Source organism: Balaenoptera musculus, chromosome 11, assembly GCF_009873245.2.
Source record: "Balaenoptera musculus isolate JJ_BM4_2016_0621 chromosome 11, mBalMus1.pri.v3, whole genome shotgun sequence".
NCBI classification, from domain to species: domain Eukaryota; kingdom Metazoa; phylum Chordata; class Mammalia; order Artiodactyla; family Balaenopteridae; genus Balaenoptera; species Balaenoptera musculus.
Window position 1 is genome coordinate 87,554,113 of NC_045795.1, and position 27,618 is coordinate 87,581,730.

Here is a 27,618-nt window from a genome sequence, read left to right on the forward strand (position 1 = left end):
AAACAGAAAAAAATATGCCATATATGACAAACAAAATGATAATCATCTTAAAATATAAGGAATGATTTAAAGGCATTATTTTTATATTAAAATTGTTTTTAATAAAAAAAGATTATTTTGAAGGTGTTCACACTAACAGGGAAATGCTTAAGCTATAACATTAACAGAAAAAAATACAAATATGTCACTACAGTTGTTCTCAGTTATGGAAAAAAAAAATGTTTAAGAAAAAAATAAGACAGTAAACAGACCAAAATGATGGCTATTTTGGCACTGTGGTAATATGGGTGATTTTACCTTTGTGATTTAAACCTGCTAAGTTTTCTAAATGCTCTATAATAAGCATCATTTATTTTATCACCTGAAAAAAATAACAAACAGCACAAACTTTTTTTTTTTAAGTATCTTCAAGCGAAAAGCTTGGGTTCATTTTGGAATCTTACTTTTTATATGTTCCTTACTTTAACTATATTCAGTGGAGAGTATGTGCCAATAAAAACGTCCTTCTCCATGTGTGCCATTCTCCTTCATCCAGACAATTCTCTTACTTAGCGAATCTATAATTTTTCCAAAAGGAAAAGAAGTTACATGTGCACATGCACACACAAAGGAAATAGCTAAAATACAACAGATACATTATTTCTCATTGCTAGTAATTATTTGTTTCTGCCAGAGGAGGAAAGCAATAAAGAAAAGATATATAGGAGAATTTCAGCAGGGAACATGTACTTATTAATTCTTTTCCGGGCTAAAATGACAACTCCACTTCGTTTGTTACATTGTATCTTGAAAACTATACCAAGGGATAGAAGAAAAATGAAAGTTCTTGTGTTCAGCATCCTGTTCTCAGACCTGAGGTTTACAGAACAGTGTGGTAGAGTGGAAGGGGTCCTGCATTCTCCCTTACAACTGAAGACGGAAGTCTTTCAGTTTTAGTCATCAACTGAAATTTGTTGTATTTTTCTATGTAATGCCCAAGACAGAGCAATGTGGAACTTCAGAGAAACAATGAACTGAAGAATAACACATAACCTCTGTGAGTAGTAGGAGAATCCGAACTGAGAAAATACGAAGGTGTGAGTAAAATATAGGCATGCCAAATGTTCTTCGCAGAAGACCCATAGCAAGTTTGGAATACTGGTAAACAAATACCTGATGGTAAAATGTAACACCACATTGCATCCATTCAAAGATATCTCAGCTTGATAAAGTATAATACCTTGTCAACATTTAAAGGAACCGTATTTTCTCTCCTATTTGGGTAGGGTGCGTATCATAGACACCACGTATATACAGGATACCATCTCCAATGGGGGTTGGTGTTTGTGAGCAATGTGATGAGTCTCTAGTTGACCTCTCTCTGACCTGGTATTTTCCAGCTTAGCCAGAATGGCCCAGACAATAACTGGCTTCCTGCAGTCAGTTTGTAACTTGGGGTAGGAAGGACCTTAAGAGGTCATCAACAGTGCTTGAATAAATTCTGCGCCATGGTGGCAGGCTGCAGGCTTCAAACTCGTGCGCTTCAAAGGAAATTAATTTCCCACTGGTCTTGCAACGTTGTGTTATATAAAGCCCTGGATTTAAGACTAGGAATATTTCTGATGTGCTTTTGAAAATCTGATCTAACTAGAGTTTAAAAAAAGGAAAACAAAATTCCTCAGAACAAAGCGTGGTAGGCCTTTAATAAAAGGTTTGCACTGAGTAAGTCTTATCCCTGGATTATCTCCCTAGTACAGTAACTGGCTGGTTTTTAAAGGGTATCACAGAAATCAGACAGACAAGAATAGGGCATGATCAGAGGCAGTGCATGTTTTCATTCTTTCAACTGCACTTGGAAGTTGTCCCTGTTCTTGGAGGGGACATGACTGAAGCCCAAAACTAACTTGCAATTTGAATGTCTCTTGATGCATTTCCAAACTGGGCCAGACTGCTGGAGACATTCTCAAATATATGCATTCACACCTGACCCCCCAATCCTGACAGAGATCATGCTGAACCTTTGTAAACTGACTTGGAATTCTCTAGAAAACGTCCTTCATTTTCCATGTGGAATTTTGTATGCGGCTTTGTTAAAGAATTCCTTTCCCTTCTTCAGGGCAATTTCCCTGCAAAGAAGTCTCTTGCATCCTCTGGTTCCAAAAGAATTTTCATAGAATTCATCTGTCCTTTTGTCTTCTAGTGAAGCCTCCCATTGTTCCGGAGACCATTTGAAGGTTGTTTCCCTAAGTATCACTAGTATTCTATTAGCACTAAGATAGCGTATGATTGTCTATACATTTATCGACTTGATTATATTTTTTTCAATTTCAGGTGTAAAGGTTCTCAAGTCCTTTTGCCAACACACTACACACGGCTTACATGAATCAGTTTTTCATGACACAAACTGTTCAAGAACTTTGCATATATATAAGGGTTGTAAGTTATGTCCCCTACAAGGATGTCTTATCATAGCCCTAATATCCCAACTGCTAGCTGTCTCAGTTCTTATTAAAATGGATTCAAGGGGGCTTCCCTGGTGGCACAGTGGTTAAGAATCCGCCTGCCAATGCAGGGGACACGGGTTTGATCCCTGGTCCGGGAAGATCCCACATGCCACGGAGCAACTAAGCCCATGTGCCACAACTACTGAAGCCAGCGAGCCACAACTACTGAAGCCCGCGCGCCTAGAGCCCGTGCTCCGCAACAAGAGAAGCCACCACAATGTGAAGCCCGCGCGCTGCAACAAAGACCCAATGCAGCCAAAAAAAAAAATGGATTCAAGGAATCTGTCTCTAATCAGGTGCATAAGACCTGGAGGTTCACAAATGTAACACGAGATATACATAGGTGCTATTCTTTCAGCAGAACCCTCTCTCATTTTCGGTTCTAAATTTTCTCTATACAATACTTCCAACTGAAATTCCCAGGCTGTTCCGAAGGTTTGTTTCCTTTGACTAGGAAGCCAATTCTTGCATTGTTTTCAAGTTCTCCCAACTTGGAGATATCTGGAAATCCAGTGACTTTTGTATTTCACCTATTCCTTTTACTTCCTGGAGATTTCCTTCATTGTATTATTATGCTCTGATCATGACTTGGTTTTAGCGAACAGCATTTCTTCCAATTTAGTTGAGGATTCTTAATAATGCTTTGTACCTTGGAATACATACCCCCAATATACTTCACTAAGAATCAGAAAGAAGTCATGGTCACTTTAATACCTTCCAATGCCTGTTGAAGATATGGAATTTTGTCTCTGTTCTACTTCACAAATAGAAAGATTAACAAAGCCTTAATTTCACCGTCGTTTTACATCTGTATCTTGTTCAAATAGTCCTTTAACCTTTCTTATTCTCTACTCTGGTACTGGAGCGGACAAAATTCTCTCATTGCCTGGCTAAGGACTCTTGAATCTCTGCCTCCCCCCTAATCTACGGTGAGGAATCCAAGACTCAGAACTAAGAAATAACTTTCACTCCTTACCAGCACTGGATTAAGAAAACTCATACAGATTCTGTGTTATAGCCATGGGAAAAACAAAATATATCACATGAGCATCTGAAAGCAGTTGGCAATATTAAGTATGAGCCAAGAATTAACACTTCATGTTTATACCAGATGTCAGGTACACCACTTCTCTCTCTGAGCTGTCAAAAAGCCTAATACAGAGAGAAAAGGTCAAAGAATCCTGAGGGAGGTTAGTGGTGCTTAAAGGTTATAATGATTGAAAAAGATTGCTTTAAGTCTACGTATGTCACCACTTCAGATGTCACTTCACATCACAAGTGGAAAACAGAATAGGCCTTCTTAAGAAATTTGCGGAATACAGTATGTTTTGGCAGTAGTGTTGAAAACACACTATGGTTTCTGTAAGCCAGCCAGCACAGGTCCCCTTATCTGAAGATCAATGATTACAGATGATTGATGGACTCATTTCCTCACCAGAAAACACCAGCCTGTTATTACTATAACAGATGTAATGTGATCCACTCATAATTAATTGAATTTATAAAATGCCAGAAGTATACTTAGTCAAAAGCATCCCTTAATTTTCTCCCCCAATTTTCATAATGATATAATGAAGAATCCACCCCCTAATATATCAAGAATTACAGTGAAGATGAATCAGAACAAATTCTGGGAACTGACTCCACCTGTTCACTGATAAAATAAGATACACTTGTCCTCTACCCTTTCCCTTCCCTTCCCTTCCCTTCCCTTCCTCCCTCCCTCCCTTTCTCTTTATAACTTATCAGTACAGAATTCTATCTTTAAAGAATATTTATGTGGAACTACAACATTTAAAACTGGTAAAAAAAAGAATTGCTCTATTTGAAGAGGGAGTTGGGGAAATCTGAGGCCCGTACACTAAGCTGTACCCTTTCACAAACCCTTAGAGCATTTAGCAGAGAATATTTTGAAAATTACTGGTATGCATGATCTTCAAGCTACGTAAGCATTTCCTGAAGTGGACTTCTCAGAATATGTGGTCCCGCAAGATGCTATATAAACAAAGGGTTCGCTCGTCAAGTAAGTTTGGGAGAAGCTGTCCGCTAGACTCCTCCTCTAGGATATGTAAAATTTGTACTGTACTATTAAAAGCTCTGCTTTCTTTTGCTTTCCCCAGCGTTTTTGCAAAAGTGTTTTTTTTTTTAAAAAACTGCCTCACTCTTTTGCATGATGCCTATTGCTGTTGCATAAGAATACATAGTGAAAAAATGTTGCTCAGTGTCACACAAATGGTCTGTGAGTGGAAGTATAAAACCACAAGAGAAAATAAGGAGTCTATGGTAGGAACACAGAATTTACCTTTACCTATTGTATTTAATATATCAACCCATGAGTCAGATGATCTTGTCAGGGACACAGTGCACAGGAAGGTTCCTTATCTGTGGAGGGTCATCAATACTACTCAGTGCAGAGAGTATGTATGTGTCATGCTGTATAAAAATCAGAGGGGAAATTAAAAGAAGTGATAGGAGTGGGTTACAAAATGCACAATATTTCCAAATATATTAATGTCACTGAAAACATTAAGATTATTTTAGAAAAATGAGAAAAAATAAATTTTTTTTTTTTGGTTGCATCACACGGCTTGTGGGATCTTAGTTCCCCAACCAGGGATCGAACTTGGGCCCTCGGCAGTGAAAGCGCCAAGTCCTAACCACTGGTCCGCCAGGGAATTCCCCCAAAATTCTTAAATTTCTAGATTTACATAAAAATTTACCTTAGGAACAACAAATGATTTACTCATAGCTACAATGGAAGAATTAGTTACAATTCTGCTTAATTATTGTGTTTACTCTTGGGAATACAATGCTTCTTCATGGGAACTGGGCTTTAGCTGACATCACTGACCTTCCAAGTTCATCTCTTTCTAGATAAAATCAAATGTAGTCTCAAAAATTACAGAGTTTGTACTTACATATAATAAAACCTCACACATTAGACCCCCATGGCTTTGCTGTGTTTAGTTGATTGGTTTATCCCCACTTTGGGGGCATAAAACATTTGCTAAGAAAAGTAATGATGTAAACTAGGCTAGATGGGGAGAATGTAAAATGAATCTGGAAAACTGTTTCCAGAAGGATTGAGATGCTACTTCCAAATACTGCAGGCCTCCAGGAGCCCATAATTAGCTGTTTTAATTAGCCTTGTTTGGAATTGTTTTCTGTACTCCTGAATCTAACAAAAGTGAATTTTTAAAGGCTATAAACAATACTCTTAACTCTTAGACACGTATACCCTTAGACTACTGAGTGAATGAGGCATTTTTAAAGATTAGCATTAATTGAATGTCCTTGAGGAAGAGACTTCTAACTGTGGCCCACAGGCTAAAGGCACCCTCAAACCAAGTACTGTTTGACCCATATTGTTAACGTTTTGGAAAATTTTGCCAACATATAGTTTCTAGCTGTTCTTGTTTTCTCCATGGCAATAATCAGCTGGAACTGAGCAGCATTTGAACGCTTTGGGTGGTTTGAACATTTTGGGTGCCATTTTTCATCATGATATATTGTTGTTCTTACATCTTCTTGTTGGAAGAGTTAGGATAACTTAAACTACTTATTGGATCTAGATCTCATCACATCTGGGGAAACTGAAAGAAAGACTACAAAGGCCCAATAGCTAAAGAAAAAAATAAGAGAGAACTTACAGTCGATTACATTATTATTAAAATTTTTTGTTGCTCCTCTCTGTGACAGAATGGTTTCTGGCCCATTTGATCAGTACTGGCCATAATACGTGTTTCACAAAATAGAATAGGAGGGGCTTCCCTGGTGGCGCAGTGGTTAAGAATCCTCCTGCCAATGCAGGGGACACGGGTTCGATCCCTGGCCTGGAAAGATCCCACATGCTGCGGAGCAACTAAGCCCGTGCACCTCAACTACTGGGCCTGTGCTCTAGAGCCCGCGAGCCACAACTACTGAAGGCTGCGCGCCCTACAGCCCATGTTCTGCAACAAGAGAGGCCACCGCAATGAGAAGCCCGCACACCACAGCGAAGAGTAGCCCCCGTTCGCTGCAACTAGAGAAAGCCTGCGCACAGCAGTGAAGGTCCAACACAGCCAAAAATAAATAATAAATAAATAAATAAATAAATTTAAAAAATAGAATGGGAGCAGAAATGATGTATATATACCACCTGTGAACAGACTGAATGAGTCTGACAAGTTTCTTTTCTTCCTGCCATGAGAATGGCATATCCCAGACAAGGGCTACTTTTTCCCAAAATAAACAGGTCACATGGAATATAGCTGCAGCCAACCCACAGCATAGAGCCTACAAAACTGGAAATAAATCTTCATTATTATAAGCCCTTGAGACTTTGGAGTCATTTGTTACTGAGACTTTGGAGTCATTTGTTACTGCAACAGAACCTAGTAAATGCTGACTGATATGCAGCAAATTTTGTATAAATAGTGCAAAAAACAGCTCTGTGTTTAATATGCCAAGCGTGTCTGTGTCTAATGAATTTAACTTAAGAGGACATTAGGAAAAAAGCCATAGTAATAACTTAACCAGCAAATGGAAGATACGTGTGACAAAACGCTTAAAAAACTCAGAAAATAACTGTATTTTCTATGTTGTAAAAATTGCATATGAAGTAAATGATGCTGTTAAGTGATTTCAATATGTTACTGGGAAAAAACCAAAAAATTGCCCAAGTCTCAAAACCTGGCCCTGCTCATTAATCTGAAACACTTGGCTGGCCCCTGCAGACCTCTGAGAATACAGAAAGGTGGTCACTGTGATGTTTCTTTGGATGCATTTAGAAACTGACTCTTGTAATCTTACTGAAAACGTTGCACATGATTCATTTTAAAATTTCTTAGTTTTAAATACTGGTATCCTTTCAAAGTCAAACTTCCTAAAGTTAATAGCGAAAAATAGCTTTTAAATAAGAGCCAGGTCTAAAAGGGAAGAAGGTAAGTGACTGATTTTGAAAATCCTCCCCTACAATATCAGTCTGATTTTTACTCCAGATGGGCATACCCCCTTGAGATGAACACTCTCACAGAAACACACAGACACAACAACAACAATAAACAAATCCAAACTACTCAGGGGTAAGATGCCAAGCAGTGCCTGGAGGATCAAAAGCTATGCACACTTAACCAATGCCCAGCTTCTGTGATTATCAACAAGCACCGGTGACTGCCGGGCACCTACCAACTACCCCACACGGGGGAAAGTGGATGAATGCCATGGAATATTCAGCTACACGCCTAGGCACACTGGCAACCGTGCTCTCTAAGGCAGCTAATGTTAATGAAGGAAAAATTCAGCTGGGATAGGAATTGCCTAGCTTATAAATAAATGAACATCAATGTCCTATATAAGCCAAGAATTCCACTACCCTTTTAAAGTCCAAAATGTCCTATTTAATAAAATGCAACTCCTGAAATACTTCAATGCTTACACTTGCTCCATCATAAATGACATTTCTCTACTCCTTTAAAACATTTCTTTAAGGCATTTAAATTTGTACGACGTGACGACAGTGGGTCTCAAAGTGTGGCTCAAGGCCCCGCTGAGTCAAAAATCCCCTGGGTCATTCATAAAGAATGCAGATTCCCAGAAAAGACTCCCCACTAAGGAATCAGAATCTCTGAGAGTGGGATCGTGGAATACACATTTTTAACAAGTCCTCCAAATAAGCTTCTTATACAGCCACTAGAAATCATGAAATACAGCCTCTTAAGACACACTGTATCTTATACATCTCTGGTCCTAACCTGCTTGTGCTTATTTTCAAAAGCGCAGGTCTATCTAAAGGTGGCAGAGAGAAGCCAGCTATACTCCCAACCCGTTCCCACTTCCCCCATGGCACACAATGGACCTCCTTTGCTCTCAGTGTGACCATGTGACTGGGAACCAGTCAGCAGAATGTGCACATAGGTGACATGTGCCATCCCCTCCAGGCACATGTCCACAAGAACCATCCATGGGTCATCTCTCCCCCTTTTTTCCCTGCCAGCTGGACCAAGACAGAGGCAGCGACCACAGATTTTAGATGCTGAAACGGAGAGGCATAAATGGATGAGGCCAGAGATCTATGGTCAAAAGCACTTGATGTGGATTTTATCTGAGCAAGAAATACAGTTCAGTTTAAGCTAATATATTTTCAGGTTTCTCCGTTAACAGTAGCTCACGTAAGCTTAATTAAAACACTAGTACGTATAACCTCCTCTGGGCCAATCAGCAGCGGCCAGCTGGAACATGCTAGGCGTGGTTCCAAGCCCGTGGAGGCAATGGAGGGGATACCCAGGAGGAGAGGCAGTCACTGCTTGTGTCGTTAAACAGAACACAAGCGAGTCTAAAACCTCCACCACATAATCCAACCCTTACGGCTGGAGGAAGGAAACCCAAGCGCTGTCTAGAAACAGGTTTTCTAAAATGGGGTAAAAATAAGCCAATCAAATGTACAAATGTACCCTGGGGTACATGAGGAAAATATAACAAGCCCTCTTTAAAAATTTACTTACATAGTTTAATTTTACATTTTTCTACCTAGTAAACATATTAGGATTATGGTATATTTTTATCTATATATATAAATCAGACATTTCAAGCCACTCACATATATGCCCCTGGGGACAGGGGGATTCCTATTTATCTTTCTATTTCCTTGCACCCTGAGAACAGTACATTTAACTTGGAAAGTGGTTTGGGTAGGGTTCAAAAATACTGACTTGAATACATTCCTATCAAGTTTATCAGCAATGCTTTCAGTTTTTTCTGTATTTAATACTAAGATTATTCAAGTAAAGGGCCATATATATTACAGTAAAATAGCATTATAAGACGTAAACATCTTCCACACGTCAACAGATATTTGATGGATGCATGAGTAAATCAAAATATGAATAAAATAGATGGATGGATAGATGGACAGATGCAGGAAGGAAGGGAGGGAGGACGGCAGACTCAATGAATATTTTTTTTTTTTTAATTACTTGGAAGAGTTTCTTTTTTTTTTTTTAAAAGTCCTTCAATCAGTTATTTATTTATTTATTTATTTATGGCTGTGTTGGGTCTTCGTTTCTGTGCGAGGGCTTTCTCTAGTTGCGGCAAGCGGGGCCCACTCCTCATCGCGGTGCGCGGGCCTTACACTATCGCGGCCTCTCTTGTTGCGGAGAACAGGCTCCAGACGAACAGGCTCCAGACGCGCAGGCTCGGTAATTGTGGCTCACGGGCCCAGTTGCTCCATGGCATGTGGGATCTTCCCAGACCAGGGCTCGAACCCGCGTCCCCTGCATTAGCAGGCAGATTCTCAACCACTGCGCCACCAGGGAAGCCCTCAATGAATATTTTTAATTCATAGTTTCCACATTCAAGCACTTTGGAGAAACTCAGGATTTTTCATCTCCATTTCCAACTACAGAATGGATGTTCAGCAATTAAGACTATTTGAGACAACAGATATTCCCTTCAGAGATCAATTTTACTGTTATCCACATAGTAGCACCTGAGGTTTATGTGTCAACCGATTCAGAACATACTTGTCTGAATACTACTACGAATTTATTAATATTCTGGACACCCATAAATGTCAATGGTCACATCAGCATTGGCATATATTCAAAAACACTTTTGCAATTGTGATATATTATTCATTCAGTCTACAGATGGATTCTCTCTTTCTTGTGACATGTTAACATATCTGACTCCCAGGCTTAGGAGCAATAAATTAGGAGCAATATTCTATGGTGCAGAGAGATGCTTATTCCTCAATAACCCACCAACCATCTGCTTTATCTAGATTTCATAATTTGTGATGGTATAAAAACCTGCTATGATGCAACTTTCAGATGCATTGCTTTAGGGAAGGGGAAACCCTTGGGTTCTCAAAGAAACGTTTTATATAGTGACCAGTGATGCAAATGCCATGGGAGCCAGAAAGCACATTCTGCCCATGAACATATTATGTATTCCTTACTTCAAAGTTTTGTAAAAAGCTGTTGTTTTAAATTTGACTAAACTACAAACATGAATAGTAGAGGAGTGTAGTTCAAGGAAAAATGAATGCCTAAGCCAAGGTGGTGCTAAGGTTACACATTAAGGTATTTGGGGAAACTACTGTTTTGGGTCCAAATCACATCCCAAAACACTAGGTAATGTCTCATCGCCTTGAAGCAAGGTCTAGCAACTGCACAAGTGTTTCCAGAACATTCCTACTTGGAAATTTTTCTTCAAGTTGCCCCATCTAAACTACCTGAGGTGACTTTTGGTTTTTGGTCCTAGGGAAAGAAAAAAAAAAAGATGTTGACACAGAGGGTGTAAATCCCACGCCATCTGGTTATGTTGCTAACAATTGTCACCTCTGTCACACCAGGATTTACAAAGCAATTTTTAGCATGAAGTCGCTTCATCCTGCACTACCTGCTGTTTAGCATCTCACACGCTTCCTTTTCACATCCCAAAGGATGGCAGGCAGTGTCCAGGGCTGTCATTGTAAGAAGAATACGCACAGAGCACAAACGTGGGAAGCTGGATCAGAGACCAAAGCTGTTTGCTTATGAAACACTGGGAAACACTCAGGTCTATTTTTAACTCAGAATAAATCTCATCAGGCATCCTTGGACAAAAACCAAGTCTTTATTAACATGTATGTAGGCAATAACTTGATTAACCTATGAATTCCTGTCTAATTAGTATTTATCATGAAAGGCCCATGAACTAGTCTTGTATCCTTATTTATATTAGGATAATTTTTTTGTGCATTTGAATTTACAACGATCTTGTAGGGATATCAGCAACTGACTGGTAATTACACTAATTCCCAGCTTTTCACACTATTGGTAACTAGATTGATAATTAACCCACAGATAATCCATGGCTGGTACCTTATTTTTGACATGTCGCTTCCTGATTTTCCAGATAATTTTCAAGAGAATACTAATTCCTTTCACCTTAGAGAGATGCTGGATTATTCTGCAGAGAAGACAATGAATAGGAAGTGACAGAAAGTGTCACAGAATGAGTGGGAGATAAGACCCCTCTCAAATGACAGTAACCTGCATTGCTTAGGAGTTATGGGGACTCCTAGGAAACATTTCTGTCACCCATCAGGAAACAATTTTTCCTTCTATGGCATCATATAAATGGCGATTGCTCTTAAGCAAAGCAGCCCCAGGTTGCTGCTACTTTCTTATAAATTATCTGCATAGACAAATTATTTAAGGGAGTATGAATAATATATTCAGTTTCCATACTTTGGGACTCCTATTTGGGTTCTTTTTTTGCATATCTCCCTTGTCACTTATCCAGTTCCTCTCCATACTTTTAATCAAAAGAATCTCCTAGCAGATGATTTATTTCCACCAAGAGCCAGCACCCTGCTTAGCAACTAAGCAGCACTCAATAAATAGAGACTACTATTATTATTTGTTATTATTATTATTATTATTTCACCCCTGTGTCTACTCTGTCAGGCTGTGATTCTGTTAGAGCATATGATAGATAATAAAATACGATGATGTCTTCAGTAATCAGAAAATAACAACAAAATTAAAAATTTCTGACCACTGAGAAGGGATCAAGTAGAAGTGAGTAAAAGTAATACAGCAGTTAAGACAGAGAAGGAAAGGTCATGTCCTGCAGGGACCACGGGACTTTGTGGAAAGAGGACACAGTGGATCGCAGCGGGGCCATGTGTGCCCCATATCACATGTACTGATAAATCCTGGAGTCACGGCTTCAGCTGCTCTGTGCTGCCTCACATTCTCCACTGAATGAAAAGTCCCTCAGTCCACAAGGGGATGAAGCGGAGCTGATACCAGCTGCTGTGGGCAGAGTTCACCGTCATCTGTCAGTGTCTGCACCTGTCTGCTTGGCACCCAGCGCATATTAGTTGTTAAATGCTTCCACCTCTAGAAACAAGAGTTTGCAGTGCATTCTCAGAAAGCATCTGTAACTGGCCCGATCCAAAGAGGATTCCTTTATTCATTTCATGAATGTATTCATTTGTTCAACCGTTATTTACTGACTGCTTGTCATAAACCAGCCTTGTGTCAGGCACTTGGGTGCAGAGCAAACCTGGACATAGGCTCTGTCTTCTAGAAGCTCCCAAACCAAGAAGTCAGGGCAGGGGATGTAAATTGTGACTTGGCAGACTCAACATTAGGGAGACTTGGATCAATGACAATCCTGTTTTCAGCATCTAAATCTGACGCTCTGGTCCCTATCATTTTCCTGCACAATCTAGCATGCAGGAAGATATGCTTTTGTTCAGTCGTTCGCTCCCCCATGCATGCCGCGGGGTCTTAAGAGCTAATGTACCGCATCTGGGAAGATTTCTTTCCTTCTTTGCCAACAATTCTACTGACTTCCACAGTCATCCCAGACTGTGAGCTTTAAAAATGAAAAGAGCACTATCTGAAGTCACCAAGGCAGAGAGGAATCAGGATGTCATTACTTAGGAGAGTTGTGACTGGCCAGCAGTTCTCCAATTTCATGACAATGGAAAAGATTCATCTTTTGGAACATGTTTTATCCAACAGCTTATTAAGACTCCCTCACTGTGTGCATGCCCAGTCAACTAAAAGATCCCCTCCTTTGTTATCAGCAAGTACATCTAGTCATAAAAATGTTGAAAGAAGATCACTTAGACTTTTAATTTGGGTCAACAGTTCCAACACACATCATAGACAAGACCGCCCAGCGGTCTTTTATGTTGCTTTTAAAAAATAAACTTTAGTTATTTTGATACTTGCTTACTAGGTGTACTTCTAACCATTATTATTGTCTACCTAAAACATCACTCCCTTTTTTTTCTCATAATAAAACCCTTCTTTTCTTTTGGAAACTACGTCTTTCTCATCCCAGTGCTTGCCAGTAGATGGAGCTGACTCTGGTTCTCTGCTGGAGGGAAAAATCTCATGAGCAAGGCTCATCCAATGAAAATCAGGAGCCACTGAGCAACAGGCTGTCTGGTCCATTAGGATCTTTAGCACTAAGGACCGGAAGGCCTGGAGTTGCCAGGAGCCACCTGTGCCACCACAGGGAGTCTACCTGACAATGGAATCAACATGGAGGGAAGCAGAGCCAAGAAACGGCAAGAAAGACCAACCGCTTATGAAATTGGTTAAACCATTGGGTCCAGTAGACTGGTTCTCAGGGAGCAAATATTAGAGTCTGGGATAAAGATTTTGACCAAAGCTCAAAACCTGTGAAAGCAAGGAGGCAGAAGCAGGATTTGAGATAAGAAAGAAGTCAAACTGTGGTGATCCAAAAAGCCTTGGCCATGCTGGAAGGAAGCTCTGGACTGAGTCCTCCCCACTAAAAGTGTCCAGTGTTGGGCAGAAAGGGCTGACCCCTTATATCCTCTCCTTGTTCAGTCACCAGATGCAGGCAGTCCCGGGAAGGGTGAGACCCTGGGCAAGTGGCTCCTGCAGCCAAGGAGATCAGGAAGAAGCTGAGAGCTGGAGGCCACTGGCTGACCCCACTGCCCATAGTGAGGCAGCGAGTCATTCTGGGTGGTACATCGCTGTGTCAACCATACAGCTCTAGTAGAAAGCACAGGCTCAACACAGTTATATGAGCCAGTAAACTCCCTATTTTCTTCAAGCCAGTTTGAGCTCAGTTACTTTTACTGCTAATCAAGAGAGTCTATGCTTCCCTTCAAAGTCACAGGTCCTCTGAAACTTCATGATTTCAGCAAAATATACACTCCCGAAGTAGACTGGGGAGCCCAATTTAAACCCATACTCACCAACACGAGGGCAAGCATGGCAGCTAATCAAGCCCCAAATCTGCAGTCTGCAGCTGGCTCAGACATTTCAAATGGTCAAATACTGAAGATGGGAAATGTCTGTTTTACTGGGCTGAGGATTTTGTCATGAAAACTGCCAAGTCACTGGGCAACAAGGACTTTGGTTTGGATGTCACAGAACAAATAAAGTCCAGTATATTGACATTTGACTAAGCTTTATTATAATGGGAAGAAGACTTCTCAGTTTTGCCTCTGGTCAGAAAGATTCTCTCTAACCTATTTATCTCTCAGTAATTCTCATCCTCTCAATAACAGAATGTGTTTGCTTCTCTGAGAACAATGATTCATACATTAATAATGCCTTCTTTGTTCCTGCAAGTGACCAAGTTTGTAATAGTGAGCATGAGAGGAGAATCCAACCAGCACTTCAGGCTCTTACTGGGGAGCAGTACTTATTAAAGCATTTTCATATGTGCAGAAGTTCATTTTTACTCTTGGTAGCTATTCTGTTAACCTTCTGAATTTCCAGCAATATTTCAATTTATAGCAATGCAGCATAAAATTTGCAATTCCAACACCCCAGTAAAAATGATGTGAATACACACACATATTTCATTTTCAATGTATATTACACATATATCAAGAGGTGCAACAGCATATATCAATAAGCATGTGTAAGCGTGTATGCATAAGGCAGGAGAGAGAGAGAGAAAGAGAGAAGGAGAGAGAAACCACAAAGACACCAAGGTATGTCACGGTCTAAAACTAAATAATAAATGATAATAGTGTAAGGATGAAGCATTGTTCAGCACCATTAGGTAACTGAAATTAACTTGATCTTGCTTGCCTTTAGAACCTTCCTTGTTGGAATGAGTAAATTATGTTTATAATCTCCTCTGGGCTACTTTTTGTAGAGTTTCTTATATTGCAACTCAACTGACAGAATCCAATGCTTGGATTATCAAGTTTCTCAGGGTAATTTATGGAAGCAATAACAGCACATATGCTGTGGGTCTCGCCCCGAAACTTGTTTAATAAACATAAAAAGCAAAAACAGAGCACTTGTTACCTCCAGAGTGTGGCGGGAGGCCACAGAGCAGGACGACTCCCTGTCCTTCACGCACTGACACTGTACTTCTCATTTTGGTTTTAAAATTTTCCAGATCTGATTTGAAAACAAAACAAAACAGAATTTCAGAAAGGACCATAAATTTAAAATGTTCACACAGAGACATTCCTCTTTTTTAGGATAATAAAAAATCCCTTCTCAGGAACCTCAGGAGGAAAACATTTAACATTTGCTTTGAGAAGGAAAAGTAGGATTTTGATTTCTTTATTAAGGCTTCTAGAAATTCAGCAATAGAAATAAAAATACATACCCACTAATCCTGTAAATTAAACCCACATATTCCTTTTTATTTGTAGCTGTAAAAATATACAAACTGTTTTTATCATTGGCCAAATAATTTTTTTCAAGTATTTAATAAAGCAATTAAGGCAAATACTATTTTGATCACCAGTGGTTATTTTTAAAAACCATTTCATTTCTTTCAATAATAATCCAGGACAGCAAATTCCAATTCATAGTCTCCAGCTTAAATTATAGCATGGAGAAAATTCTATGGGCTTCATTTTGAACAAAGCTTAAGCCTACGGGGAAAAAAAGAAGAAACATTTGTTTCTCTAAACTCTGATTTAAAAAAAAAGTACTGTGCATTCCATAGTTAATATATGCTGTGGTGTCACTTTCTGTATTAGAAAAATTGCACTGTCAATTTGTGAAAGAATATACTCATTTCACATCTTTTAAGGGTTGATATAAATTGCCTATGTGGTGTCTATGAAAAGTAAGGCAGTGTATGTATTTTTAAAATACAACTTGAAAAATTTCAACTTTGAAAAATGCAAAAACCAAAATAATCTTCTTCAAATTGATAAGACTACCAACTGTAGACATGTATGAATTTTCTAAGCACCATAAATCAATACATCAAAGGGAAATTAGAAGGTCTATGTGTTTCATTTTATTGTTACTGAAAAATAGTATTAACTTGTTAGCTTATAAGCATGGACTAAAGCAATTCAGCAAAACTCACATATGTGTGACTATAAAAGGAGAAAAAAATAGTGTTTATGGACTTATTTTATTCAGAAGTTACCCTACAAAAGTGATATAACGTAGCATTATATCATCTTAAATCTATAACCAAATGCAGCATTATCAAAACACTAAGGCGTTTGAAGTGTAACTGAGCTGGAACTGCAGAATTGGACCATCCAAATGTTTCCCAAAGACTAAGTGGAGGAGTACATCATATCAGAATGTAGCCCATACATGGAAAAACAATCTCAAATCATTATATTTTGACAACCAAGTATGCATCATAATTATTGATTTTCTGTCCAATTCCTTGTTTTCTTCTGTTATATAACTTCACATCATAAAACACAATCACTGATTTTACCTAGAATACACCAAAAAGGATAAAAAAATGTTCTACGGAAACTAACAATGTCTCTTCTCCTCCATAGGTGAAAACCTCTTTTGCCTAAACCCTAACACTGTCACAGGTTTGTCCATTGCTCTGGACATTTGCAGTGATACTATCTCTACAGTATATAAGGACACAGAACATTATTTTTGGATACCTGATGTGGCCAGTTCATGGAGAACATGCATTAGGAAGAGCAAACAAAAATAACTGTAGTGGCCTTAAGTGTTTTCCCGGCTTCTTTTTTTTTTTTTTTTTTTTTAACCCTAGGGACTATAGAGATAAAAGTAGTATAAATATCCAAAAAGTTTCAGATTACTGAAATATCCTGGCAGATTATATATGCAACCCAAACCCAAGTCAAGGCTGCATATGGTCCAATCTTGACAAGAACTGTATCAGAACAAGCCCTGTTTAGGAGTCAAAATAAATAAGAAGTCATTCCAGAAATTATTTGGTAGAAACCTCTCCGATTTTTCTTCCTGTCTCTTAATTCTTGCAAAATGTGACATTATTCTGGAGCCTCTAATTAGCCAGATTTTAAGAAGAAACCAACTTCATAAGGAGCATCTACAAAGAACTACAACTAGCATCATATTTGATGGTGAAAGACAATGTATTCTGCCAACATCAGGAATACAACAAGAAAGTTCATTCTAGCCACTTGCAGCCAACATCATACTAGAAGTTCTGACCGCTGCAATAATAAAAGAATAAAAAATAAGAAGCATACAGTTTCTAAAGGAAGAAATAAAATGACCCCTATTAGCAGATGATATGATTGTCTAAATAGAAAATAGGAAGGCATCTACAAAAACAAAAAGCAAACCAAAAAATTCCCACTACAAAGTGAGTTAAATAGGTCACAGGATACAATTTCTAGAGAGTAACAATAAACCTGCAGAAACCAAAATTAAAGACACAAAATTGCTTACAATCATTTCAAAGAAAATACAGTACTTAGGTATACAGATAATAAAACGTACAAAGGATCTATATGCTGCAAGTTACAAGATACTGATAAAAAAGAATCAGTCTAAATAAAGTGAAAACACCTACTGTGTTCATGGATTGGAAGATTCAGCATAGTTTCAACTGTCCCCAAATTGATATATAGACTTAATGTAATTCCTATCAAAATTCCAGCAAGGTTTTTGGTGGGTTTGTTTTACTTTTATATCTTTTGTAGATGTAGACAGGCTTGTGCTAAAACTTACATAGAAAAAGCACAGGCCCTAGAATAACGAAGACAATCTTGACTAAGAAGAATAAAGTGGAAAGAACCACTCTACCTAGTATTAAGACTTACTATGTAGCTACAATGAGCGAGACAGTGTGGGAACGGCAGAGGGACAGACACATAGAACAATGGAATAAAACAGAGAATACAGAAACAGATGCACACAAATACGCTGCATTGATTTTTGACATGTGTGCAAAAGCAATTCAGTGGAAGAAGGACAGCCTTTCAATAAATGGTGCAGGAGCAACTGGACAACCATAGGGAAAAAAAGGAACCTTGTCCTCAACCTCACTCATATATGAAAATTAATTCAAAATGGATTTGAATGTAAATGTAAAACATAAAAATATAGAAATATAGACCTTTTAGAGAAAAATATAGGAGCACATTTTTGGGATCTAGGGTTAGGCAAAAAGTTTTTAGGCTTGACAGTAATAAACTGGACCTTACCAAAATTTAGAGCTTTTGCCTTGTGAAAGTGCATGGGAAAAGGATGAAAAGACAGGCAACAGACCAGGAGAATATATTTTCAAATCGCTTATCCAGTAAAGGAATAGTATCCAGAATAAGTCCTCTTAAAACTCAGTAGTAAAAAACAAAACTATCCAATTAGAAAATGGGCAAAACAATGAACAGGCATTTCACTGAAGAAGATATAGAGATGGTAAATAAGGACATGAAAAATGTTCAACATCATTAGCCATCAGGGAAATAGAAATTAAAACTGCAGTGAGGCATCACGGCACACCTATCAGAATGGTTAGCGACACCTATCAGAACTATAGCGACAACACTAAACCCCATAAAGGATGTGGAGAAACAGAATCGCTCATACATTGTTGGTGGCTGTATGATTGTACAGCATTTCACAGCCACTCTGGAAGCAGTTTGGTAGTTTCTTCAAAAACTAAACACACAATTGCCATATGATCCAGCAATTGCACTCTTGGGCATTTATCCCAGGGAAACAAAAACATACTTTCACAAGAAAACCTGTACAAAAAAGTTTGTACAGCTTTATTCATAATAGCCCTGAACTGGGGACAACCCGGATGTCCTTCAATGGATGAACGGTTAAACAAACAGTAGTGCACACATTTCCTGGAATACTACTCAGCAATAAAAAGCAATGGACTACTGATACACCCCACACTTGGATGAATCTTCAGGGAATAATGCTAAGCGAAAAAAGCAATCCTGAAAGGTTACATGCTGTATGACTCCATTTATATAATATTTTTAAAATTACAGAATTTCAGAAACAGAGGATGCATTAGTGGTTGTCAGTGTTTAGGGAAGTTGGGGCAGGGATATGGGTGTCGTTATAAAAGGGCACTGTGAGGGATCTCGACCACAGAGTGGATACACAAACTATACATAATACCATTATAGAGAACACACACACACACACACACACACACACACAAATAAGTACATTTACAACTGGGAAAATCTGCATTAAAAAACAAAGCTAAAATCCAGCTCTCCATATTTTTTTACTTTCTTTCCTCTTCCTCCACCCCACCTACAGGCCGCAAGTTGCTCACCTTGATTGCCCTTCTGGTCGCCACCTGTGCTGTGCTGCTCTAAGATATCCCAAGTTCTGGTCACACCCTGGAGACAGTATCTCCCAAACTGATATCAAACGGAGGTATGCAGAGCCAGGAGAGAAATACACTCCTTACTTTGACTGTTTTTCCTATGAATATGCACATGGACCATTCCTGGTGTATAAAATACTCTACCTTGACACCTGTCTGTTAATTTTATTTAGTGGGCTAGGTTTTCTATGGGCTGCTCAAACACTTCACACTTTCAGGTTGATCTCCCTTAGAGGGGTGGGATAGGGAGGGTGGGAGGGAGACGCAAGAGGGAGGAGATACAGCGATGCATGTATATGTGTAGCTGATTCACTTTGTTTTACAGCAGAAACTAACACACCATTGTAAAGCAATTATACTCCAATAAAGATGTTAAAAAAAAAAAAAAGAAGAATCCGCTTGCTAATTCAGGGGACATGGGTTCAAGCCCTGGTCTGGGAAGACCCCATGTGCCACGGAACAACTAAGCCCATGCGCCTAGGGCCCGTGCTCCTCAACTAGAGAAGCCACCGCCATGAGAAGCCCGCGCACCACAACGAAGAGTAGCCCCCGCTCACGGCAACTAGAGAAAGCCCGTGCGCAGCAACAAAGACCCAACACAGCCAAAAAAAACCAGTAAAATTTCTAACGGAAAATTCTACCATGGCAGGCTAATAGGTGTGTCCTAGGAAAATAAAAATGGCTCCTTATGTAAAAACAATGGCTTGCTCAACAAGTTCAATAGTATCTTAGTTTTCCTTCCCCAAAAGCAGAGCCAAGAAAGCACTTGAGTGACCTGGGGAATATGGAAGATGATCTCCGAAAGTAGGAGGGAAGGAGTGGGGTGGAAAAAAGAGGGATGGAAGAAAAGCCACCAGCTGGTTACATTACTGAAGCTGCTGCTGTAGTCAGTAAGGGATTGATTCTGCATGAACCTCTGATAAGTGTATAGAATGCCTTCTAGAACCATCACCTTGAAAGACGGGAGTCAGGGGTATTTGAATACAGGCTCCCAACCTTACCAGTGAAGGGTTTTCCCTGGGGGCAATCATTTTCCCCTACCCAGCAGAGCTCTCACTGTGAACTTTCATGGAACTGTCCACCCCCACTGCACATTAATCAGAGGAGGGCAGAGGGGATTTAACACATTTTGGGGATACCAAAAATTTCTACTGCAAATAGATTTCATACTTAAAAGCCCAGCCTTTTTAGAGGTTTTAAAACAGGTTTGTGTTGTAAGTTTCCAAGCAGACGTAAGTATTCAGTATTTTCTAAGCCTCCTTAGGGACCAGGGAAGCACTTAATAAGATCTTAACACCTTCAGGAACTGTCTTTGTTTTTTAAACACAGTTGAAATACTGGCACAATGGGTGAACTCTAAGCACCTAGGAATACTTTACAAGACCTTTCCCCACAGGTATATCATAATTCAGCTCCTTCTCTACCTCTCATCACCCCACTGCTCCAGCAAGCCCAACTCTCAGCCACATACACTGAAACAATAACAAACTATTTGGATTTCGCCAAGCACAAAATGCTTGTCAAAAATCATGCAATTGTGCGCCCGCTCCTTCACTGACGTTGCACTTTTATTCATCTTCAAAACCAGCTTCATCCACATCCCTTTCTTGAAACTCTTGAAATTATCTCCATCCTTTCAATTCTGTTTTTTAATTAATTTATTTATTTATTTATTTATTTATTTATTTATTTATTTATTTATGGCTGCGTTGGGTCTTCGTTGCTGTGTGCGGGCTTTCTCTAGTTGCGGCGAGCAGGGGCCACTCTTCGTTGCGGTGCGCGGGCTTCTCATTGCAGTGGCCTCTCTTGTTGCGGAGCACGGGGTCTAGGCGCACGGGCTTCAGTAGTTGTGGCGCACGGGCTCTAGAGCGCAGGCTCAGTAGTCGTGGCGCACGGGCTTAGTTGCTCTGCGGCATGTGGGATCTTCCCAGACCAGGGATCGAACCCGTGTCCCCTGCATTGGCAGGCAGACTAACCACTGCGCCACCAGGGAAGCTCCCAATTCTGTATTTTCTATATTTTTCTATTTTTCCATTTTGTTCTCCTATCCTGGGGGTCCACCAAGATTACAACACTGTCATTTTCATCTTTATATCTCTAGGTTATTACATATTTGTTGGCATTGTGTGGGTCATCAACATACATCTGCATCCATCATATCATTTTCCTTGGAATCTCCATGGTGGGTCCCCCACCGAAGTTGAATCCTCTGTGCCTGGGTTGCAGATTTCTTAACTTTCTACCAGTGAGGTTTAGGAAAAGAAAACAGGAGTGGGCCCACCAGGGATCCTGTCTTTGCTCCACCATAATCCAGATCTGCAAGATTGGAGGAGTTACCACTTGGTCATCTGTGCTTCCCAGCTTTTTATTTGTAAACTGGGGACAACACCTGCCCTCTGAACCTCACGGAGGTTTTTGAGAGAGGCTCTCTACCATCGCAGATCTGCAAGCCTTTTGAAAAATAAAAAGAGTTATAGAAGTGCAAGGTTCCTTATTCCTTCTGAGTCTCTGGGTTTACAACTCTCCTTACTTCAGTCTCTCTCATCTCATATATGATGTCAAACATGCAAAGATCACTTCATCTAAAAGGCAAAATATATCTTCCAATAATTCCCATGCTCCACTTTTCTTAAACAAATCCCCCTGCCCCCCATGACCATCTCTCTGTTTCCTTCCACTTTTTAACTTGGATTGAATTTAAGTCTGGGTCCTCTGGAGTCAGATAAACCCATCTACAAATCCCTTTCCTGAAACTTAAGTGTTTGACCTGTGGTAGATTACTTCACTTGTTGATCCACAGTTTCGTCATCTGTAAATTGAGGATAATAATAGCAATTATCTCTGCTATTGTTGTGAGAAAGAAATATGATAGTCTATGTCATTTACTTAGAAGTGTCTAACTTATAAGTGTTCAAAAAATAATAGCTATCATTTTTCTTTACATCCCCTCATAGATCTCACCAAGTCTGAAGCTTCTACCATTGTGTCTATACCAAAGATGTATTCATCAAAATTTTAATTCAAAACATGCATTTTCTGCATGCCTTCCAGACACATTTTGGCTATTCATCTCATATTCAACATTTCATTTTCCTACGCTTAGAGTAGCCCCTACAAAACCCTACAACTTCCATCATTGTGTTGTTACTTTCTAAGACTCCCACCTCCAATTTGTCACTCCTCATTCCTACTTTTGTTCAATCCATTCAATTTTATCATGTTAATTGCTTTGCAAAGTTCAGCCTCTTTCTTCCCATTTCTAATTTCTCACTACCACCATTTTAATTTTACTGGAAAAATCTTATGATGCAAATTCACCTGGCATGTATTAGGCATATGGCTCCAGTATGCCTGTCTTTCAAATCTCTGCATCCCCAACGTCATAAGAATATGCTCTATCAAAACTGACTAAATTCACATATGAAGGAATTAATGGATGAATGAATTTGCTAGGCTGTGTGATAGAATTTCCTGGAATTTATCTCATTTAATTTTCACAAAAGCCCTATTTAAAGGTATTATTTTTCCATTTTCCAAAAAAGCTGTGGCTCTAAGCAATTACAGACTTTGACAAAGGTGCTGCAGTAAGTGGTGGAGCCAGTTCAACTGATTTCAAGTCCAGCTCTTTTTATCTTTATACTATGTGATAAGTCCATCCAACCTTTGGGCCAGTCTCCCCACCTGCGATCTCTCCCCTCCCATCCAATCCATCTGTCTTGTGCCCAGAGAGTTGAGTTCAGTTTTCTTCATAAAACACATATCCAGTTTTCAATACCTGCTCAAAATTTTACATGAATTTCTCATTACCTAGATGATGAAGTCCATTTTCTTGTCCTAACATTCAGTCATTCACTCGAAATGTATGTATTAATATATGTACATGTATATGTATATATGTGTGAAATATGTACCTATGTTCCAGGTATTGCCACAAAAGAGCTCGGTTTGTCATCTGGAGTATTTCTGCTTCTAAAACTTTACTTATGCCCCATCATTCCTTTCAACTTATGTTAAGTATCTATATTTCAAGGTCTAGTTAAAAATGTTCACGCTTTGTGAAGGAAGAGTTCTCCGATAATTCTGAACTACATGATAACTGTGTTTTAGATTAATCTGTCTCACAAGACTAAGGCTGAGGGCTCAGTCCACCTCCATCTCCTTTTTGCCTTCCACAGACCTCAGAAAGCACCTATCCAATACAAATGGCTTCAACTCAAGCAGTATGATTCGTCCCCTCTAGAAAAGATACCATCCACTGTTAAGAGCACACAGAATGCTTGTGCCTAGTAGCTGCTCTCTAGCAAGCCCTTCTGCTTCCATCAGTTGAACTGCCTGTATTTATTAACAGAACTGAATCACCCTTTTTACATTTTTTTGTTGAAATTAAATTACTAGTGAAATACTAAAAAAGTTGAGGGAATAAGTGTGTGAAAAAAAGGGAACTGTTGTTTATGAAAAAAATTTTAAACTTTTGAAAAACTCAATGAAAGAAATTCACCCTTTCCCCAAGATTGATGCTAAAATAGAATACAGAATGCAAAATACCATAAAAGCTTATAAATAAAAAATAAAAATCTTTAGACTATTTCTGTACCCAGATTACTGAAGAAATATTTTTTAAATTATCACTCAAATTCAAAGAAAAACAACAGCTGGAAATCACAGGAGATTCATAATAGGTGTGTTTTATACAAATAACACAATGAATTCCTACCTTCCATCAACGAAGAGTGCTTGGCACTGCATTAAAAAACAAAAACAAAAAGCAGAAGACATATATAGTTTCATATTTGAAGCAAAACTATAATTGTTATAATAAAAGGTAACTTTTCTTTAAATGATTACCTATTTTAATTTATTAAGGAGCTTTTCAATTAAGAGTCCAACTACTGGTCCTGACTATATCAAATAAAAAAGCCCCTTATGTATTTGGGAAAAAGTAAATGCTGGATTATTAAATCAAACAAGAAAAATTAAGAATAACGTTTCTGATATTGACAGTTTTGCTCTTCTAGTATATTAAATCTAGGAAAAAGAAAAAAAAAACTCTTCCCAGTTGACTGTGGATATTAATTTTACCTGTAATACTAAATTTTAAAACACGAACAGTTTAATGTAAGCTGAGCAGTACTATAAATCTTACTTTCTGAAAATTTTTTCTTCTTATACTTCATGTATCTTAAAAAAGCTAGCTTTATCATTAAAACCACATTTAAAAAATTTATGTGGCAATACTACAAATCATTTTCCTTCTCTTTGAAACTAAGATCTCCAAGTATACCAGAGGTTTGAGATAATTCAGAAAATCTGCATGAAAACCATATTTTAAAAGTCAGTTTGATTTTAACAGGGCCATAGAAAAAGCCAGCATTCATACACAAAACGTTACCAAATATAGAGAACTATTTTCAAGACTATCTAAGAACGTTATATTTCAGAAACTAACCATCATTGGGTGTGTCACAGAGGAATTCTAACGATTAGTTATACAAAGATGTGCTTGGTCTTTTCACTTAGAAACATCTACTTGCCAATTTGGAAATAAAAAGATCACATAAAATGACAATATTCTGAATATCTGAACACATCACACCACTTCAATGCAGTTATCTTAATAATATTCTCAAACATTTAAAAAAAGCTTTTTAACAGTCTAGATTAAAATGTCTCAGTGGCTTCTTCAGCAAAGAATTTGAAGTTAGATTTCCGTTACAGTCTCTGCTACTAAAACAAGCTCTGTGGTTTTACACAATTTTCTCAGACTCTTTGATATGCAGATTCTTCTGAAAAATGCAGATAACATGACCTGCGTTAGAAACGTGCTGAGAGGGTTATGTGAGAAAATAAATGCAAAATTCTTGGAATGTACTACGTGCTCAGTAAGTATTAGCAAGCTGCTTCCCCTCCCCGGGCAAGGATAAGCTCTACATATCCTTCTATCCTCATCTATCCAGACCTATGTCATTCAAACCCAGATGAAAGTTTCCTTTCTCATCTGAAGCGTTCAACAGCTACTCCAGTTTGTCTATATTTAGCCTCTTGCTTTTAACAGGCATGTCTCTCTTCCCAGGAACATCATAATTTCTATTGTTTTCCCCCTGCAATTAGTAGAGTAGTTGCTAAGTAATACTTGTTGAAATTCAACACATGAAGTGAGTTTTTTAAAAAAAGCTCCGTTATTTGCTAAACTGGCTGAGTCACTGAGACTGTTTATATATTTCATGGAACAGTCGCCATTAAGACACGTGATTTTAGCAACGAATATATGGTGTTACATTATATGCTTACTTCTATCCATTATAGGAATAATGAAGAATAAAAATAAATTAGCATAATGCAATAACCCTCCAACACTACAAGAAAAAATATTAAATATTGAGTCATTACCCTTATTTACAAATAGACAGTTTATTTTTGAATGATTCCCTCAGCAGCACATTTCCAGACTAATAGCAGGGCTCACAGATGATAAGAACGCCTATGGTCTGGCATTCAAAGATCACCTTTGTTACAGAGAAAGAAGCTAATTAGATTTATTTTAATTATATGATCACTTCATACTGACAATTTTCATCAAAAAGAGAAAGAGAGAGACACACATCAAAGATTAGTTATGGACCGCCTGAAAAAAATACTTTGCTAATTCAAGTTAAATGAAGATTACTTTCTAAAGAATCAAAATGACTTACATGTGCACAGACCTCTTGAGACTGACATAGTTTATCTCCTATGATTCTCAGCAATAATCTGTGAGACAGGCAATACATATATAATTATTCCCAATTTTTACAAGAGCAAACCAAGTCCAGGAGAGGTTAGATTTTGCCCAAAGCCATGCTGCTAATTAAGTGTCAGAGTCAGGCAGATGACACATCCTCTGATTTCTAACTTGGAGAAAAAGGAGGAACATCACATCTGAATTACAGTTTAAGCTTTTGACTCCTTTTCAGTCTTTAGAAATTCTACCTTAGAAAACTGAAATGGATAACTCGCAAGTCATATTTAAGGTATGTTCGTTCTTTCAATCATTCATTCAAATTATTCAACAAGTGCCAACAAGGCTGAGTGAAAGAATATGTCTTTACTCTTCTGAAACTTGCCAACTTGTTTCTTAACCGTGCAGTGTCTTGGTTTCCTCTTTGTCAACAAGGAGGGATGACACCCACCCAGGAATCCCTTGGGGTTTGATATAACAATCAAAGGTAATGATCAACAAAATAGAGCTTTCAAAGTGTAAATGACAGCAAAATATTTAGGTGTAAATGCTCCTATTTTTCATCACTCTATAATCTTATGTAGCTTCACGTTTCTTCAAAGTCATTATACAATATTGTAGAATGTATTTACTGTTTATTTATTTAGTACCCCCCCCCCCATCCTGGCTAGAAAGTAAGCTTCACAAAACTATAGTCTTTCTTCTGCTTCATTTTTACATCCTGGGCACATATTACATGTTAAGCATATAAACAGATGTTATCATATGATTTCAATAAAGGCTCTCACTCTCTTATGCCCCTATATCAACAACACATAAAAACTAATTTGTCTATTGGTGAAAGATTGATAATATCTTAGATCATTACCTTGGGCACAGCTGATGTCTGTTGTTCTGTTGCAGAGCTCCTGAATTATTAACTTAAAGCTTAAGTTACAAAGCAAAGTTACAAAGCAAAATAGCTAGAAAAAAAACTCCCCCAAAATATAACTGTGAAATTTAAAGAAATGTGTGTATTTCTCCCTAACTTTAACACCAGCCAGACTTACTGTGTCATGTACATCAATTTCAAAACTTTTATAAACAAATGTACATAATTTAAAACTAATAGGGAATAATAAAAATCTACATGTGTAACAATGACTTCTTGTTAATTTCTATGAGGTCTTTAAAAATATTTAACCCAGAAAAAAAATCAACCTAATATATATTTAAGAAAATAAAGGCATATGTTATTTTGTCATTTTAACACCAAACCCTAAAATAAACTAAAGCATAATAGATGGATATAAATATTATGATAGCCTGCTTGTTGCCATAGAAACATCACTATCAGCAGACCTCTGAATGTGCATTTGCCTATGTTTCTCTGAA

General features: G+C 38.3%; 1 protein-coding gene across 1 annotated transcript in view; it reads right to left on the minus strand.

Moving 5' to 3' along the window:
* CNTN3 (contactin 3) overlaps window positions 1–27,618 on the minus strand; it is a 331,266-nt gene that overhangs the window by 137,582 nt on the left and 166,066 nt on the right. The window contains 1 exon segment of the mRNA XM_036867699.1: window positions 15,263–15,358. Coding sequence (XP_036723594.1) covers window positions 15,263–15,358 — 96 coding nt within the window.